This window comes from Lemur catta, chromosome 5 (assembly GCF_020740605.2).
Source record: "Lemur catta isolate mLemCat1 chromosome 5, mLemCat1.pri, whole genome shotgun sequence".
NCBI lineage: Eukaryota > Metazoa > Chordata > Mammalia > Primates > Lemuridae > Lemur > Lemur catta.
Genome location: NC_059132.1, coordinates 2,240,128 through 2,257,767, shown reverse-complemented (window position 1 = coordinate 2,257,767; position 17,640 = coordinate 2,240,128). Strand labels below are relative to the sequence as shown.

The 17,640-nt window shown below is 39.6% G+C and overlaps 1 protein-coding gene across 1 annotated transcript; it reads right to left on the bottom strand.

The window, feature by feature from the left end:
• Positions 1-378: 378 nt before the first annotated feature.
• UBE2B (ubiquitin conjugating enzyme E2 B) lies at positions 379-16,333 on the bottom strand. Its single transcript, XM_045550799.1, has 6 exons — positions 16,156-16,333; positions 14,024-14,104; positions 11,674-11,699; positions 7,615-7,704; positions 2,247-2,335; positions 379-933 (listed from the first exon to the last, which is right to left on the bottom strand). The coding sequence occupies exons 1-6, from the start codon at positions 16,197-16,199 to the stop codon at positions 805-807; spliced, it is 459 nt and encodes a 152-aa protein (XP_045406755.1). The 5' UTR covers positions 16,200-16,333; the 3' UTR covers positions 379-804.
• Positions 16,334-17,640: the final 1,307 nt, after the last annotated feature.

Below are 17,640 nucleotides of genomic sequence, written 5' to 3'. Positions count from 1 at the left end.
TATGGTTTTACTTTCATTTAAAGTGCTACCAAGCAGCAAAATCAGTTGCATCAATTCTCTGCCCATGGCAGAGGGGCCAACTGGGAAATCGCAAAAGGTACAGTTTAACAGTAAGTAACGCAGGAACTGTAACAAGTGGCCGAAGTACAGGCTGGGACATAATCAAACCAGTTATGTCTAGAATTACTCAACTGAAGCTAATATAGGTACATTCAAAGTAAAGTTGGAGATTATAATTGGTATTTAGAATCAAATTTGAAGACTGTCTTGATAAAATATAATTATGTTCTTTTGAAATTGGAAATGAAACTATTAACTGATGGAGAGCTAGAGACTTATTAGCCCCTTCTACAGATTAAGGAAATAAGTGACAAAGTCTCTTGCACTGAAGTTATGTATTTTAACAGCTTTACATGTAATATTCATATATAAAAAACTTTAAGTGCTTTTCTCCAATTTAAAAATCTAAAGAATTCAAAAATAAGGCATTCAATATTTGAAAAAAGTACAGATTTACAAAATGTGTATATTCTGTCATGAAAACTCCACACCAACATTATACACTTGGAAAAAAATACAAACAGGATATATTACAAATTTATGCAGCAATAACTTAGTTCACACCATGCAATAAAAAGTACATTAATCAAGATACACAAGCTTTTGTAGGTTCTAAACTGAAGGACTTTTTTCTTTTTTCTGCAGAATCCTTAAAACCTGTGGCACTTAAAATTTGTTAGCCTTTCTACTGAGAGGTAAATTATACACAACAATGATGAAAAAGATTAACAGACCAGTTGTCTATTATGAATCATTCCAGCTTTGTTCAACAATGGCCGAAACTCTTTTCTCATATTCTCGTTTGTTTTCCTGATAAAGCTGTGCTGCCTGGCTATTGGCTGGACTGTTTGGATTCGGTTCATCCAGCAGAGACTAGAAGGAAAGAGAAGAGACAGGTTTGCAGAGTTATTCTTTATGTTAACATGGGTCAGATATGGAGTAAAGTTATACAAAACAACAGAAGTTATTTAAGGGATTAGTATGCCATATATTCTCAGGTTTACATTCTTTCAGAAATGGCTTGGCAAATACTACAATAATAAGAGGTTTCCTGCTGCTGAAGAGCTTAAGCTTCTAAACAAATAGTTATCAACTGCCTTGAGACCTCTAATTTCAAAGAAATTACAAAAGAATATTCTTCAGCATACTGAGACTTGCTCATTAACCAAGGAAATAAACAGCTTAATTTGCTTAAGATACTATACCTATAAATACCTTTGTAACCAACATTTTCCAAGGTTAAACTCTATTATTGTGGTTACTTTGCAAATGCTGGACAGTAAATGGCGGGGGGGTTAAATCTTATTCCCTTTAATCAACAAAACATATACATTTACCAGTAAGGGAATGAAATAGGAAGGTTGAAAACAATGTTTATAAGACAACCAGAATTAAAGGAGTGTGATAGAAAAAAGTTTAAAAAGTTGGTCACAAACCAAAATGTTATTTCTGCTCTTCTCAAATCCACATAACTAAAACATCCCCCAATTCCACCCCTCCAAAACTGTCATTCAAGGTCTATTCTGAAATATTCTGCGAGACAGCTTTGGCAAATAGTTACACTACTTTTTATTTTCTTTTTTAAAATAGAATTTTTTTTTTGAGGCAGAGTCTCACTCTGTTGCCTAGGCCAGAGTGCCATGGCATCAGCCTAGCTCACAGCGACCTCAAACACCTGGGCTCAAGCGATCCTCCTGCCTCAGCCTCCCAAGTAGCTGGGACTACAGGCATGCGCCACCATGCCCAGCTAATGTTTTCTATATATATTTTTAGTTGTCCATATAATTTCTATTTTTTAGTAGAGACGGGGTCTCTCTCTTGCTCAGGCTGGTCAAAACAGAATTTCTTAGATGAGGCAACATACTCAGTGCTTCTCTGCACTTAGCAATAATATTTTCCCCCAAGATATCCCTTTCCACATCCTCTAGTTATGCTTCATGGGTACAAATAAGGTTTAACCTGTGAGAACACAGCAAAGGGACTGTGGACAAGATTCCATGCAGTCACACTAATGAAAAAGCACAGCAGTTAGCCGAAAATCAGGAGTTCTTGTCTGATGTCTGCCATTAGTTACCTGGGTCCTAGGGAAATTAATATGTTCATGTGGTCTTTAGATTGCTCTTAAAGGAGCTGATTGTATCCTAAATAATATTGAAAAATTACGATACATCCTAGCACACACTTACCTGAATTGATGTTAAGATAGAAGATACATCGTATGTTGGACTCCATCGATTCTGAAGGATATCTAAACATATGCTACCATCAGCATACACTGCAAAGACAACACTAATTGTTATACAAGTAACACTGTCAGAGCTAACAGGAGAAATCTTCACCACAAACAATGCTAGGCTTGTTCAGACGTTTTATACATCAGGTCATAACCCTTCTGTATCATAGGAAAACCTGTGTTTTAAAACTAAGGTCTCTTATTTTGCTAATTGCCATTTTATTAGGTCATTAAATATGAAATGTCCTATTTCTAATCAAAAGTTTAGTTTATTATATCTCAAACAAGAAGCAGTATGTGCCTAAATTATCAACACAGTTTTGCCATCTTAACAGTAGCTTGTTTAAGCCTGGGGAGTGAGTGGAGATGAAATCACAAAAGGCGTTTTCCACAGCTTGTTGAGAATTGAATATTGTTCCTTGCAAGAAGTGGTCCAAAGCCTGGAGGAAGTGGTAGTCAGTTGGTGCAAGGTCTGGTGAATATGGTGGCTGACAGAGAGTTTCCAACTCCAGCTTCTGTAGTTTGAGCAGCAGTGTTTGTGCAACATGTGGTCAACTGTTATCTTGCAAGAGGACTGGCTTGTCTCTACTGACCAATCTCAGCTGCTTAATCGCGAGCATCCTCATCATTTCATCCAACTGGCTGAGGTAGACATCCGCTGTAATTGACCAAGTTTCATGAAGCTGTAGGGGATAATACCAGCACTGGACCACCAAACAGACACCATTAGCTTTTTTTGAGGAATATTCAGTTTTGGACGGTGTTTTGGCACTTCGTCTTTATCCAACCATTGTGCCAAATGCTTGGGATTGTCAAAAAGAATCCATTTTTCATCACATGTAACAACACAGTATAGAAATGGTTGGCCTTAATGTCATGACAGCAAAGAAAGGCAATCTTCGAGACGATTTCTCTTCTGATGCTCATTTAATTCATGTGGTACTCATCTATCCAGCTTCTTTACCTTGCTGATTTGTTTCCAGTGGTCCAGTATTGTTGGAATAGTAACGTCAAACCTGGCTACTAACTCGTGGGTAGGTTGAGATAGATTTCTTTCCAGTACTGCTTTCAACTCATCATTATCCAACCTTGGTCTCAGGTCACCCATGTGGCTCATTTTCAAGATTAAAATCACCAGAATAGAACTTCTCAAACTATTGACGTACTGTATGTTCATTAGCCACATCTTTCCCAAACACTTCATTGCTATTTTAACCTATCTGTGTAGCATTGGTTCCATAACAGGAACTCATATTTGAAAATAACATGAATTTTTGATGTATCCATGGTTTTACAAATTGCTCTTAAAAAAAAAATTGAAAGATAATCACAAGCCAAACGATGCGTTTGAAAGAATGATGTAGCTTCACAGTAAAAAACCAAAAAAACCCCAGAAATGTCAAACATCAAAGAAACCAACTGTCAAACTTAGTACTTAAGGAAATGGGACATTTCATACTTAAGAACCTAATACCAGCATTGAGAGGCGGGACCTTTAAGAGGTGACCAGGTCACCAGGGCTCTCTGCCCTCATGCACAGGTTAATGCCATCATGCCAGGAGCGAGCGCCTGATAGAAAGATGAGTTTGGCTTGATTTCCTCTCTGTCGTGCGTGCTTGCTTGCCTGCCCTTTCACCATGGAATGCCACCACACGGAGGCCCTCACCAAATGATGGTGCCATGTTCTTGGACTTTTCAGTCTCCAGAACCAGGAGCCAAATAAACGTCTATTGTTTATCAATTATTACCCAGTCTCTGGGTATTCCATGAGAGCAGAAAACAGACTAAGACAGGCCTTACCATCAGGGGGCTGAGAGTTAAATTTTTTCAACACATACCACAAGCCATTTGTTTACATTCCATATTTTGAAATATTCTTAAATAAAGCTCTTGAAAAATTGCTTATTTACTGACATAGAAATTCTCCTAGAAATTATTCTAAGGAAATAATTATGGGCATACACAAACATTTATTTACAGGATTTTTGCTATGATACTATTAATAGGATTGAAAAACTGGAAACTACCTTATGGTCCCTAAACAGGGTACTAGCTACATAAGTAATGGTACATTCATATAACCAATATCAACTGCCACCAGAAATAATATATATCTGCTGTTTATTTTTACGCAGAAAGACACCCACAGTATATTGGCCTAAAAAACAAGTTTTTAATTATTTACATTGGATAATTCCATATTTTGGCAAAAAAAAATTATATATAAATATTTTCATTTGAAGTATATGTAGTCACAAAAACATTTACTGTAAGACTAAATGCAAAATCTAAGTGGTGGATATCTGTAGAGAGCAGGATTATCAATGATATTTCTTTACCCTTCCTTGTACTTATTATGTATTTTTGCATTGAGTATGTATTCCTTTCATAATAATTTAAAAAACATGAGTGATCAACATGTATTAAAGGTCTTAAACATTTGGGAGGTTTTCCCTCCTTAGACCAATTATGTGAAAACATAAGCAATGAACATAAATTTCTACCCACTTGTGAGACTATCTTCAGGATAAATTTCTACAACTAGAAACACAGAATTGCTATGTTGACAAGGGGTAAATGCATTTAAATGTTATAGATATTGCCAATTGTGGAAAGCTTCATGGAGCAATCCAGAACACTCTGTATAAAAACAGGGATAAGTGAGGATTTTTGGGGGAGAGGGGAGCAAATCACACTCAAATACTGTCATTCCTTACGGCTTTTTCTTAGGTCTTCTTCCTTCTTACCCTTACACACTCTCTGGGAAATCCTATTCACTGCCATGGCCTCAGTTACTACTCATGTGCTCAGCACTCCCAATCGTTAGCCTCAGCCCAGACCTATCTCTCAGCTTCACAGCAGCACAGCCAACTGCTTACTGTCCTATCCCGCAGGAACATCAAACTTAGCATGCCCAAGGCAAAAATCAGCACCTCTGTAAAACCCATAAAAATATAAAACAATTGTGAAGTTTTAAACTAGAAACTATTTTTGAGAATCTGGAAGTAACTAGACCCCAAATATCTGTGAAATGATGATAAACAAAATGCAGCATTTCCATACAATGGAGTATTATTCAGCAATAAAAAATGAAGTAAAAATACATGTTACAGCATAGACGAACCTGGAAAACTTTATGCTGGGTGAAAGAAGTCAGTCACAAAGGACCACCTAGCGTAAGATTCCATTTACATGAAATGTCCAGAATATTCAAATCCAGACAGAGAAAACAGATGAGTGGTTACCTAGGACTTGGGGTGGGTGGAGAAGTGAGGAGTGACTCCTCATGGTTAGGAGGTTTTCTGCAGTTCTAAAATTGATCATAGTGATGATGATGGCAGAACAACTCTGTGATAGTAAAAACCACTGAATTATGGGTGAATAGCATGGTGTGTAAATTATATTTCAATAAATGTTTTTAAAAAAGTAAACCAGAAGGTTAAATAATAAAAACAGGTACTCACAGCAGAAAAAAGAGGAAAAATGCTATAAATATGAAGGGATGAGAAAACCAGATACATTCTACATTTGCTTAAGTAGATAACCCTACCTCTACACATGTATAACCCCTATTCATTCCACAGTCTTCCTCATCTTGATTTAAAGGACCCCTTACTATGACTTGTTTGGTTTGATTCAATACCAGGTCCAAGCCAGATAAAGTTACAGTGGAATAAATGGTAAGTGATTTGGGAATTTCTCCAAAACAGAAATGGAAAACAAAATCATACCCGTCTTCTCCACAAACAAAAAAGCAGCTAGAAGGAAAAAGCAACTTCACAGTAATGAAGCATCAAAGGCTAGATCTATTATTGAAAAGTCACCTTGATTTCAGACATCGACAAACATATCTCTGCTCTGGGTAGGAAACTCTTTAGGTAGTCTGCAGCATTACAGACACAATTAAGAGGACCTCTGAAAATGTTCTTCCTGAAAGTAAGTTAGCTGCTGGGGAAGACGCCATTTAAATGAACAAAGGTTATAAGAAGGAAAAGGACCTTCAAGATTTTGGAGAAGTAGTCTTTCACATGGTGATTTATAATTCAGGAATATAAATGTAATAGATATAACAAGTCAAGGAAGACCAAATTTATTACAAAAGTGTTATTCAGTCATCATTTAATAAATAATAATAACAAATTATCTTGTTGAAGCAAAAAATGGAAAACTGTGTAAAAAGCCTTAAAAACATAACAGCCTTTGACCCAGTAATCCCACTTGTAATTATTGGTATCTGAAAAGTCTTTTTTTCAAGAATGTTCACGAAGTGCTATTTAAAATGGTAAACAATTAAAAACTACCAACAATTGAACACTGGTTAAATGGATTATGGTAAATCTATTAATACCTAAGATAGTACTTTGGAGCCATTAAAAATGATGTAATAGAGTATCTGATAAGAGAAAATGTTCCTAACATGTAAAAATTACTCTACTTTATACATATGATCCCAATTTTGTAGAAACAAAATTATATATGTGTGTGTGTGTGTGTATATATATTTTTTTGACATAGAGTCTCGCTCTCTCTCCCCAGCTAGAGTGCAGTGGCATCATGATAGCTCACTGCAACCTCAAACTCCTGGGCTCAAGCAATCCTCCTGCCTCAGCCTCCCAAGCAGCTGGGACTACATAGATGTGCCCCAGCATGCCTAGCTAATTTTTTCTATTTTTAGTAGAGATGGGGTCTTGCTCTTGCTCAGGCTGGTCTCGAACTCCTGACCTCAAGTGATCCTCCCGCCTCAGCCTCCTAGAGTTGCTAGGATTATAGGAGTGAGCTGCTGCACCTGGCCAAAATTATATTTTTTAAAAGCTAAATTTTAGGTAATAAATTCTTTTTGGTATCTTTCACATTTCTACAAACAGATACATATTACTTGTATTTATTTATCTTTTTTATTAGAGACAGGGTCTTGCTATATTGTCCAAGAGGCCCTCCAACTCCTGGGGTCAAGTGATTGTCCCACTTCAGCTTCCTGTAGTCTGGGACTACTGGTGTACGTCCCTGTGCCTGGCTTACATACTACTTACAATTCAGAAGTTACTAAAAAATGACTCTGGATTTTATGGAAAAAAAAGAAAAGAAAAAAATTCTTCCGTGGTTTGGGATTTTATGGGAAAAATAAAAACAAAAACAACTTTACCTCAAATTTGGAACTTTGATTAGATTCTAGCTACAAAAAGGTGGCTACTATGGGCACAGACGCAACAGCTACCTACGAGTGGGCCCTAACCGTGAAACGTGAGGGGCAGACCTAAAAGGCGGGAAACAAGTCTTTCCCCCCAAGTCATCTGCAAAGTCTCATGTTAAGTGCTACTTACCATTCGGATGAAACATTTTGGATAAAAACCTAACAGTTGGCGGTTTATTTGGATATTCTTCGGAAAATTCTATTACTAGTTTAAAAGTACCTAGATAGAAAACAAATCAAAATAATTATAGTAAAGACAAGCACAACTCTTACTCTTTTCATCAATCAATCCTCAACCCCATGCTGGTTTTTGCACATACACAACAGTTAAAATGTCACCTTTGGTTTAGCACACAAACGTACTACATATACCTCTGTCTCTGTTAGACTGATAACATGCAGCATTGGCAAGCAGTTGGGGAACCAGAACATTCATAATACTATTGGTGGGAATGTTAACTGTCGTATTTTTAGAAGGCAACTGGGCCCCAGCATCCAAGATTTAAAATTCACCTCTGAGGAAGTACAAACAGTTTATCACAGCTTAGAAGAGGGGTGGCCAAGGGATTTTGAGAGGGACTGACTAGCACACAGCAAAGGAACCAGACTGGAGGCCTGGGTGGGTACGTAATGTGGAAGGTTGGTTCTATCCCAGCACCAATCCCTTCATTTGAACACACTAAGAATCATTAAGCTTTAGTACAACTGCCTACTTTGGGTTATAGTCCAACATGGTACAACACTGTGATCAGTCTAAATCTGTATTTAACTGCTATTAATGGTTTTGTGCTTGTCTATATAGACTGCTTCTGCGCTTAACTATCCAGGGCGCTCTTACTTGGAGGAGTCCACCTGAAGGCTGGAGAGGTCCTCCAACTGCAACCCTGTGGATGTACGCAGTCAAGTTGGGACTTATTCCTAATGAAGTAAATCTTTAAACCATTCCAGATGTCTCTATACAAGGTTCTTTCCTTATTTCATTAATGCAGTTACAAACAAAACAAAACACTCTTTCACAGCGTAAATTCTAAGCTCCTGGCTTCAGTCTACCAAGATTAACACATTAACTGCCATGTGAGTTTTATTTAACTCAAGCTAGTTTTGAGCCCCAGGCCTCGTGAAGCACATGTAACTCACACATCTCTTCACCTTGGGAGCCACATAAACTATTTCAAGTTGCATATAACCCGTGCACAGAAAACAATACAAAATAACAAATTTTTCATTAAATTAGAAACAAATGTTTTGTTTTCCAAGTTTTTATTCTATTTTTGTAATAAAACACCATGGCCCCAGGGAAAAGAAATTTTTTCCCCTAGTGTGTTACAGGCTCACATTCAGTGCAATATTTTATATTGTCACTGATCATATATTTGATATACAACTGTCACCTCTCTACTTTTTTTTTGTTGTTTGGAAATTTAGGACTGGGGAAGCCAAACCAAAGGCAATGTCTATTTCATGTTATGGCATGTATTAATATAACACAGGTACTCTGAAGCATAGTTAGTTAATGAAGTTAGCCTTATCCCTAATTATGTATTTTTAAAGCTTGTATTTTAATTTTCTTTAATTATAAAAATAATAGCCGTTGAATGTAAAATTTTAGCCAAAAGCAAACAGGAAGCCAACTATCCTTAAGCTTTTTGGTCTCAAGACCGCTAAACATGAAGCTAGAAGAGATGCATGCAGTAACATACCATAGAGATACAAAGAGAGTAATAACAACCTCCTCAAGAGCACCAAAAACAGTACAATATGGCAAAATAACTAGAAAGTGATGAGGTTTGAGTATTTGTCACTTTTTAATTTCTAAAAATGTTTTTATATAATTTAATTTCAACATAATGGCTCTTTAATAACTAGCTTGCAAAAATTCCTGAAATTTTAACAACTGGCTCTCATGACTCAGTATAGGCTGCCTCTGGCACACCACTGGTTAAACCTACTGACATTTGTTGTATTAGAAATTGTAACAGAAAATCTTAAAGTATTTATTAATTCATTAAAAAATAACTACAAACCTATTACACATTAACCTAAGTACCATAGTTAATGAAAAATATTTTCCCCCCAAAAGTTAGTGAGAAGTATAAGCACTGTTTTACCATTTTTTGCAACTCTTTAACAATTGGCTGAACAGAAAACAGCTGCTTTCTCTTATCTGCTTCTGCACTCAAGCTGCTACAATATACTGTTTGGCTGAAGTATCTGAAGGAAATCTGGCCTCACACAAATATACAAGTGAAAAACGGAGTATTTTCATAGCCTTTTCAGATAATTATAGGTATTCTGTTTTGATATTACACCAAAACTAAACGTAGTTTGTTGCAATGCAGAATCTGAAACCGTTTTTTACTCAGTTATTTAATACATTAAAATCTGTTGTACTCTGCATAAATCTTTTACCCATCCATGATTTTATAATATTATGTGTTGGTCATTTGTAAAATATTGGGTTCACTCAAGTTACACAGATCTTCCAAATGTTGCCTGCCATATTCCACTATATACTATCCAAAAAAAAAAAAAAAATTCACAGTAGGTAATACACCTGCTAATCTCATCGGAAGAGTCTAAGTATTGGGAAGCTGTCATTTTATCATCAGCAACAAATACACTCATTCATTTTCCTTAACCTGACAATACACTTAGGTCATTTTTGAGAACATGTCTGCCATATATTCAAACCTAAATAAACATAGCTTGTCTGTGAGTCACTCTTTCAAGTAAAAAAGGTTCCATTAAAGCAGCAGTAGTTGAAGCTGCAACTCAAACAAATGCAGAAGTATTATGACAACCATAATACTCTGGTGTCAGCAGAAGTGCTTTATTCATGCTTCCCATTCCATCACACAGAATATTAAAAAGATGTATATTCAAGGGTCAGAGCTTAATACCAATAATTTCTACTGTTTCAAGGCATTTTTAAGTAAAACTGACTCCTTTTAAAATGCAAATAATACAGTGACTATTAGTACAGTTTGGTGCCACAGTCTTGATTTATTCTAAGATGATAAACTGCTTAGGTGCAGTTTTAGCCACCATTGCTCTTGTACCATCAATACAAATGTCAACACGGTCTTACTGAAACGGTCTCAGAGCCGCCAAGGGGTTTAGGGACCACACTTGAGAACCCCCGGTATAGAAAAAAAGCTTAAGTCCTTAATTGCCTCCTTCAATTCCTGACCCCCACCTAGAGATAATCACTGATAACACCACAGTGTGTAACATCTTAACACACACACACACACACATGCGCGCACGTGCGTGCACACACACACACACACACACACACACACACACGCGCGCGCGCGCACATATTTAGTAAAAATGTGATGCTATAATAAACATTCTACAACTCTTTTGTCTACTAAGACATATGTCCAAATCTAGTTTCCTCTTTAATAGGTACATGATATTCCAGAGTCTAGATACATCATAATTTGCTTAACCACTTCTCCCACTAAGCATTCAAGCTATCTCCTTATAAATAGTGCTACAGTCAGTATTCTTGTGCAAATATTCTTGATGGATTAATTCTGAAGTCATTTTGCTAACTGTAACAAAGCTGCTTAACAATTTCTTAAAAATCCATGCTATAATTAGGAAAAATCTAAGTACATGGTTAAAAATCAATTTGATAAGCTCAATTATAAATACATGTTAGAACTAGTTTCCCATTTTCCTTGCTCATGGTGGAAATAACCAACTTGAGATGCAAAAGATTACGCAAAATGCTAACTACCTATGGGTGTTAAATGCTAGTAGTAGTACTTAAAGCTACTGGTAGCTTTGTATGTTAAAGAAAAATCTCAGCTCAACACCCTATCAATATAAATTAACAAAGTATAAAAAAGCATGATTACGTTCCTGGTGTTGACCTCAGGGATCTCTTTATCATGCTACAAGGCCACCTAAATACAAACTATTCTCAACAACACAGAACCTGCCATCTAGGCTTACAGTTCTACAGGCAAATACGAAAGTAACGGAACTGGCAATAGAGGTGACCAAGGTGATGTGGGGTGGAAAGTCCCTTATAAATTAAAAATTCTCAGTGGCTTTATTTAGTTTTATTAACTTGGCCTATTGACAATAGATAATGGCTTCAAGGGGATATGCTGGTGTTACAATTCCTTACTAAAAAGCACCCTCATAATACATTAGAAAACACAGTATGACTTACCATCTTCAAAGGGTGTGCCTTCTGGTCTGAAAACAAGAAGATTTCTGATTAAAAGAAGTTTTTCATTCTGCTTTTTCCTGATTTTCAAGAATGGAAAGGATAAATGCCAATAGATAAAGAGGGGCTCATTCTGATAATTTGTGGAGTTTTTAAGAGATTGTAGTTTAATACCATCTTAGCCCTGGATTTTCACAGATGCAGGCAGAAAGAATAACTTTCATTTTTTACATTTTCCTTTTAGGATGGTTTTTTTTTTTTTTTTTTTTGAGACAGAGTCTCACTCTGTTACCCGGGCTAGAGTGCTGTGGCGTCAGCCTAGCTCACAGCAACCTCAAACTCCTGGGCTTAAGCGATCCTACTGCCGCAGCCTCCCGAGTAGCTGGGACTACAGGCATGCGCCACCATGCCTGGCTAATTTTTCTATATATATTTTAGCTGTCCATATAATTTCTTTCTATTTTAAGTAGAGATGAGATCTCGTTCTTGCTCAGGCTGGTCTCGAACTCCTGAGCTCAAACAATCCGCCCACCTCGGCCTCCCAGAGGGCTAGGATTACAGGCTTGAGCCACCGCGCCCGGCCTTTAGGATGGTTTTAAGAAACATAACAAAAAACTTGTCCATAATTTTAGCACAAAAGAAATTCAGTTCATAAATACTGAGCAGTCATTTTGTAAATATGTATATTCTTAAAAGTCACCTTTTCATTTTACAGTAATAAGATGGAAATCAATACCCATTAGTTTAAGATAATTATGACACTAAAAGTGTCCTAAACCAAAGTAACTCTTGTCCAAACTAGCTAAGCATAGCTGATGTCACCAAGAAAGCCAGATTCTTTTGCTCAGATCTTTTCTTTGCCTCCGTATCCCAATTTCATCTTTCCTAAGCAGCAGCATGACGTTTAATTATTATTTGCAAGGCATATTCAGGATCTCAAAGCAGCAGGATAATAGCCTGAATGTAACAGAATCAGTTTACTCTAGAAGGATGAACTTCACTCATTTCCCCGTAGTCTTTAACTATAGGCCCTTATAACTAATTTTGTGGAAATCAGAATTGTTTATGAAAGTATTCACTCTTTTTACTTTTTAATGCACAACTCTAGTTTAAAAAGAATTGGCCGGGGGAGAATAAAAGAAAAATAGATCAAGTCCAGAAAAAGCAATAAAAAAATAAGGAAATTTTAAATTAAAAAGCATATATACAATATGTAAAATGTAAAACTTTTTCTCAAATGGCTCCATTCAGTTATTTCACATTGGGCTGTGAAACATTTTAATCTAAATTCTTGCTACAGTGGAAGTTCTCATTATTTTCTGTTCCAAGCCTTTTATGACTTCAATGGAATGAGACCATAAACATTTGCATGATTATGGTTTTTTTTTTTTTTTTTTGAGACAGAGTCTGGCTCTGTTGCCTGGGCTGGAGTGCCATGGTGTCAGCCTAGCTCACAGCAACCTCAAACTCCTGGACTCAAGCAATCCTTCTGCCTCAGCCTCCCGAGTCGCTGGGACTATAGGCATGTGCCACCATGCCCGGCTAATTTTTTCTATATGTGTATTTTCAGTTGTCCTGCTAAATTCTTTCTATTTTTAGTAGAGACGGGGTCTCGCTCTTGCTCAGGCTGGTCTCGAACTCCTGACCTCCAGCGATCCACCCGCCTCGGCCTCCCAGAGTGCTAGGATTACAGGCATGAGCCACCGCGCCCGACCTGCATGGTTGTGTTTTGTACAAAATAATTTTTCTCCTTTACCATTCCACACCATTTAATTTCAAATAGCATTTTTTAAGTAAATAGTATTTTTTATGATTATAAACCCATATGTAATTACCGCAAAGAGCCAATAAATTTTATGTAACTGCCAAAACGGATTTTTTTTTTTTTTTTTGAGAGATAGGATCTCACTCTGTTGCCAAGGTTGGAGTGCGGTAGTGTGATCACAGCTCACTCACTGCAAGCTTGAACTGAACTCCTGTGCTCAAGAGATCCTCCTGCACCAGCCTTCCAAGTAGCTGGGACTACAGGTGTCTGACACCAACCCCAGCCCATTAAAAAAATACACCAACTTTTTTTTTAGAGATGGGGTCTTGTTATGTTACCCTGGTTGATCTTGAACTGCTGGCCTCAAGTGACCCTCCAACCTTGGCCTCACAAAGTGCTGGGATTATAGGTGTGAGCCACAGTGCCGGGCCCTAAAACTCTTACTGAAAAATTTTCAAAAATCTATCTTGTTTCAATCCTTAAGGAACCTTCATTCTACCTCAGTCTCGTTTCCTAGATAGTTGTAATGTATTCACTTTTCTTAAAGAATCACCACACACTTATTATTTGTTAAATCTTTCAACTCACCCAAATATAACTGCATTCCACTGCATGATGTTGTTTTCAGATGGTGCACCACTGACACCCACAGGTGGGTCCTCTTGCAATCTAGAAATTTTAAAAGTTGAACATTAAGGTCACTAAGGAGGCCAGAACACCTATGGACACTATACCATTTTGGGACAAAAACTAAATCTATTTCCTTGTTATTGTGCTGAACTAAATATATAGACCAGGCATATACTTATTAAACACCTCTCCAAATTATCTAAAAGTCCAAAGGGCTTGGGAATAATCCCTCTTCAAATATCATCAAAATTAAAATATAATACCTCTTTATGAACTAATGCTCACAGACTGCCCTCTTCAACCAAAAACAGTTTAAAACCTCAACAGCAAAAATTATTTTTACAGAATTGATTTTGCTGCTCTAACCATACAAAGGCTATGTAAATCTTAACACAGCTACTTGTGCAACAGGACTACAAGAAAATAAAAAAAGTAAACCTCAACGTAAACACCTATATTCAATCTAATTAGGAAGCTAGCTTTAGGCAGGATATCTAAAAGCCATTGCTTCTGAGAGCAATGGCTTTTCAAAGTAATCAGAAGCTGCAGTTAGGTTTTCCACCAGTCCCTATTTTAAAGGCTCTGCACTAACACCACGTCTACCCTTCAGACCAGAAGACTCAGTACGAAGCTTCCAACGTTCGTCACAGTCAAGTTCTTGCAACCTGAAGACCTTTGAAAACTGCCAAAGGTGCCATGTGTGCAACGCGGAATTAAGCAGAGAAATACAGTAAGGAACCAGGGGGACAACGGACAGGAACCGAAAGTTTCATTATTTGAATTTTTCATGAGAGCTAATCAAATCTACTGATTTCAAGCTTTAGAAAGAGCATTTCTGCTTAAAGACTGTCACCTCAATTAAAAAACGCTACATTGTACACACACACAAACATATACGTAGTCATTTCCATGTGGTATAATACTTTGTGATTAGTCCACATAAAAATGGCTCTTTGTAGTCAATCTCAAGCAAATGAGGCCAGCATGCACAGAAGCCTTAGAGGAACTATACTGCTTGACGCCTACCTTTAAATGGCTAAAAGAAACTAGGAATGAATTTAAGAAGCTGGCCAAAGCCCAAAACAATGGCTTCTAAATGCTTCACAAAGAGCTTAATGGCGAAGTTGAGAGGTTAACTTCCTGAGCGGCAAATCTAAGTTCTTCTACTAAATATTTTGTCTCCATCAGGGCAGGTCTCTCCAAAAAGAAACTTAAGAAAAATATGCAGAGTATCGCAATGGTAAGTTTCTCACTCATTTTCTTACGTACCTGTAAATATTCAACAGAAGATAAACAACTGGAAAAAAGCCATTTTCTTCTCGCAACCCCAATACCTCATAACAAACTCTACAAAGGGAGGCCCAGGGAGTATCGGATTAGCGCCAGTCTAAGGGAAGGCATTTTTCCAGACTTCAGAGGCTATAGATAGGGCTTTATTCACCAGCCAGAGCTGAGTTCCAGAACGTACTGGCAGCCAGAGTGGCCAGCTCCAAGGTCCCAGATCCCGGAGTCAGCGCTCAAGGTCCTTGCAGGCGGGCGGGGGCAGGGGCAGGGTCAGATTTCGGGGGATGGGTTAACCACCTCCGGACCCCGCAGTAGACCCCACCCTCGCTGCAGACAAGGAAGGGGGGCCTTTTCGCCCCAACCCCGATCCTCCGAGGAGACCGCGAGGCCGTGGGACAAAGCTGCCTGGAGCAGCAGGCGAGGGACAACCCCTGCAAGAGCTCACTTTTAGGGGGCAGGAAGGGGCGCCGCAGGGTGCAGGGGCGGGGGCATGATGTTCGATCGGTTGGGTGAGACGTCGGGCAGATGGCCGGAATGGACGGCCGGGAACCCCAGGCTAGCCGATCGCCACCTTTTTACTTTCTAGGAGGGGAAGGGGGAGGAGGAGAATCGAAATTTCCGAGGCTGCCAGAGTGGGCAGCAAGGATGAGGGAGCGGGGGCCGAGGCCAGGAGCGGGCTTCCGCCGGTCCAGCTGGGCCCACGGCCGGCCTCTTCGGGTCATCGGGGGAAGGTGTCCGCGATCCCCGCCCTGCAGCCCGTAGTTTCGGGGAGCAGTCGTCATGCCGGCGAGGGGGAAGGCCCTTACCGCTTGAAATCCCGCATGAGCCTCCTCCGGGCCGGGGTCGACATGCTCCCCAGCTGCCCCGCGGTCAGTCTGAAAGAAAAGAGTCCCGCGCGGCCCCCCCACCCCCCGGCGCGGCGGCCGAATCACTGTGGGTCACCGCGGCCACCGAGACTGCACAAACAAGCCGCAATGACGTCTCCCTCCGCCGCCTCCAGATCCCTCCGCCCTTCAGCCGGTACCACAGAGCCGGGGGTGGGGGCGCCGGGGCGGGGCGAGCGGGCGCGGGTTCCGGAGCTTTGCGCGGAGACCGTTCCCACTGTGCCTTGCGGGGGTAATCGACAAATTGGTGTTCTCGGTGCTCAGACTAGAGAATGGGCGTTAAGAGACGCCGAAACCGAAACGTCACCCTGGTTCCCTCCCCGTCGCTAGTTTAGGCTCGGCGGGGGGAGGGTAGGGAAGAAGGACATATCCCGGGCCAGAGATTTCAGGGGAAGGAGGTGGGGTGACGTAAGGTCACGTGACTGCCGGCGGCGTTGTCAACAATCCACCCCTGAGGGGGAGGGGGCGAAGTATCTAGAATCACGTGTCCCTGTGACGCGATTAGAATGGGTCGCGTGAGAGCGTCGCCAGGATCTGAGTTAGTCGGGTCTATGAAGCCGGTGGTTAAGTTTACCGGTTTGAGGGCGTGATATTCCTTTATTAGTTTGTCCCCGGTGTAGGGACATTACCGAAGAGATCGTGGCAGAGCAACAGCTTCTTTTGCATCTGTTTTCTTTAAAACGGAACACCAAATAATTTGGACTTTACTGCCCTCTACTTAGTTTCATGGCTTACCAACTCTGGTATGTGGGGCAGGGAGGCAGAGTGGAAAGTTCGCGATCATTTAATGCAGCATTGAATGCTGAGGCCCTCATGAAGTTAAATCTGAAATGCTTCCTTGGGGCCACCAAATAGCTTTTCTGCTTTGCAGTGGGGTTTCCAGGATTGGAAATTCTGGGCAAAGATAAAAGAATAGAGAGTGCCCAAGATTTGTTGAATTACCCACGGAATTAATGAATTTATTTTTCCTTTATGGGTCTGCTTTCGTTTGAAAAGATGTCAGTCCGTGGATTTGCCTAGGGGGTGGGTACCACTGTATTTGTCCAGAAATGGGTTGCGATCTTGAGAGCATACCAAGAAACCTACAAATACGACTCAGATGGTGGGGGGGCGATTGTGCAGACAAGAGTCAGGGTTATAAATCTAGCCTGAGATAACTCAGGTTTTCTACACTAGCAAGTAAGGTATAAGTGCGCCCTCCCACCAGGGGGCTCAGCTCAGAGTTGTTGACAACCTCCACCCCCAACTTTTCCACTAGTCACTGGATTCCTTCATTCTATAGCCTCCAATTGCTGCCTTCAGGACTTTGTTGGTCGGGAGGCCATTTGGGGAATTCTTCAGCTCAGCAGAAAAAGAGAGGGTAGAATGAGGCCCTTACTATTGCCCCAAGCTTGTCCTTGGTTCCAT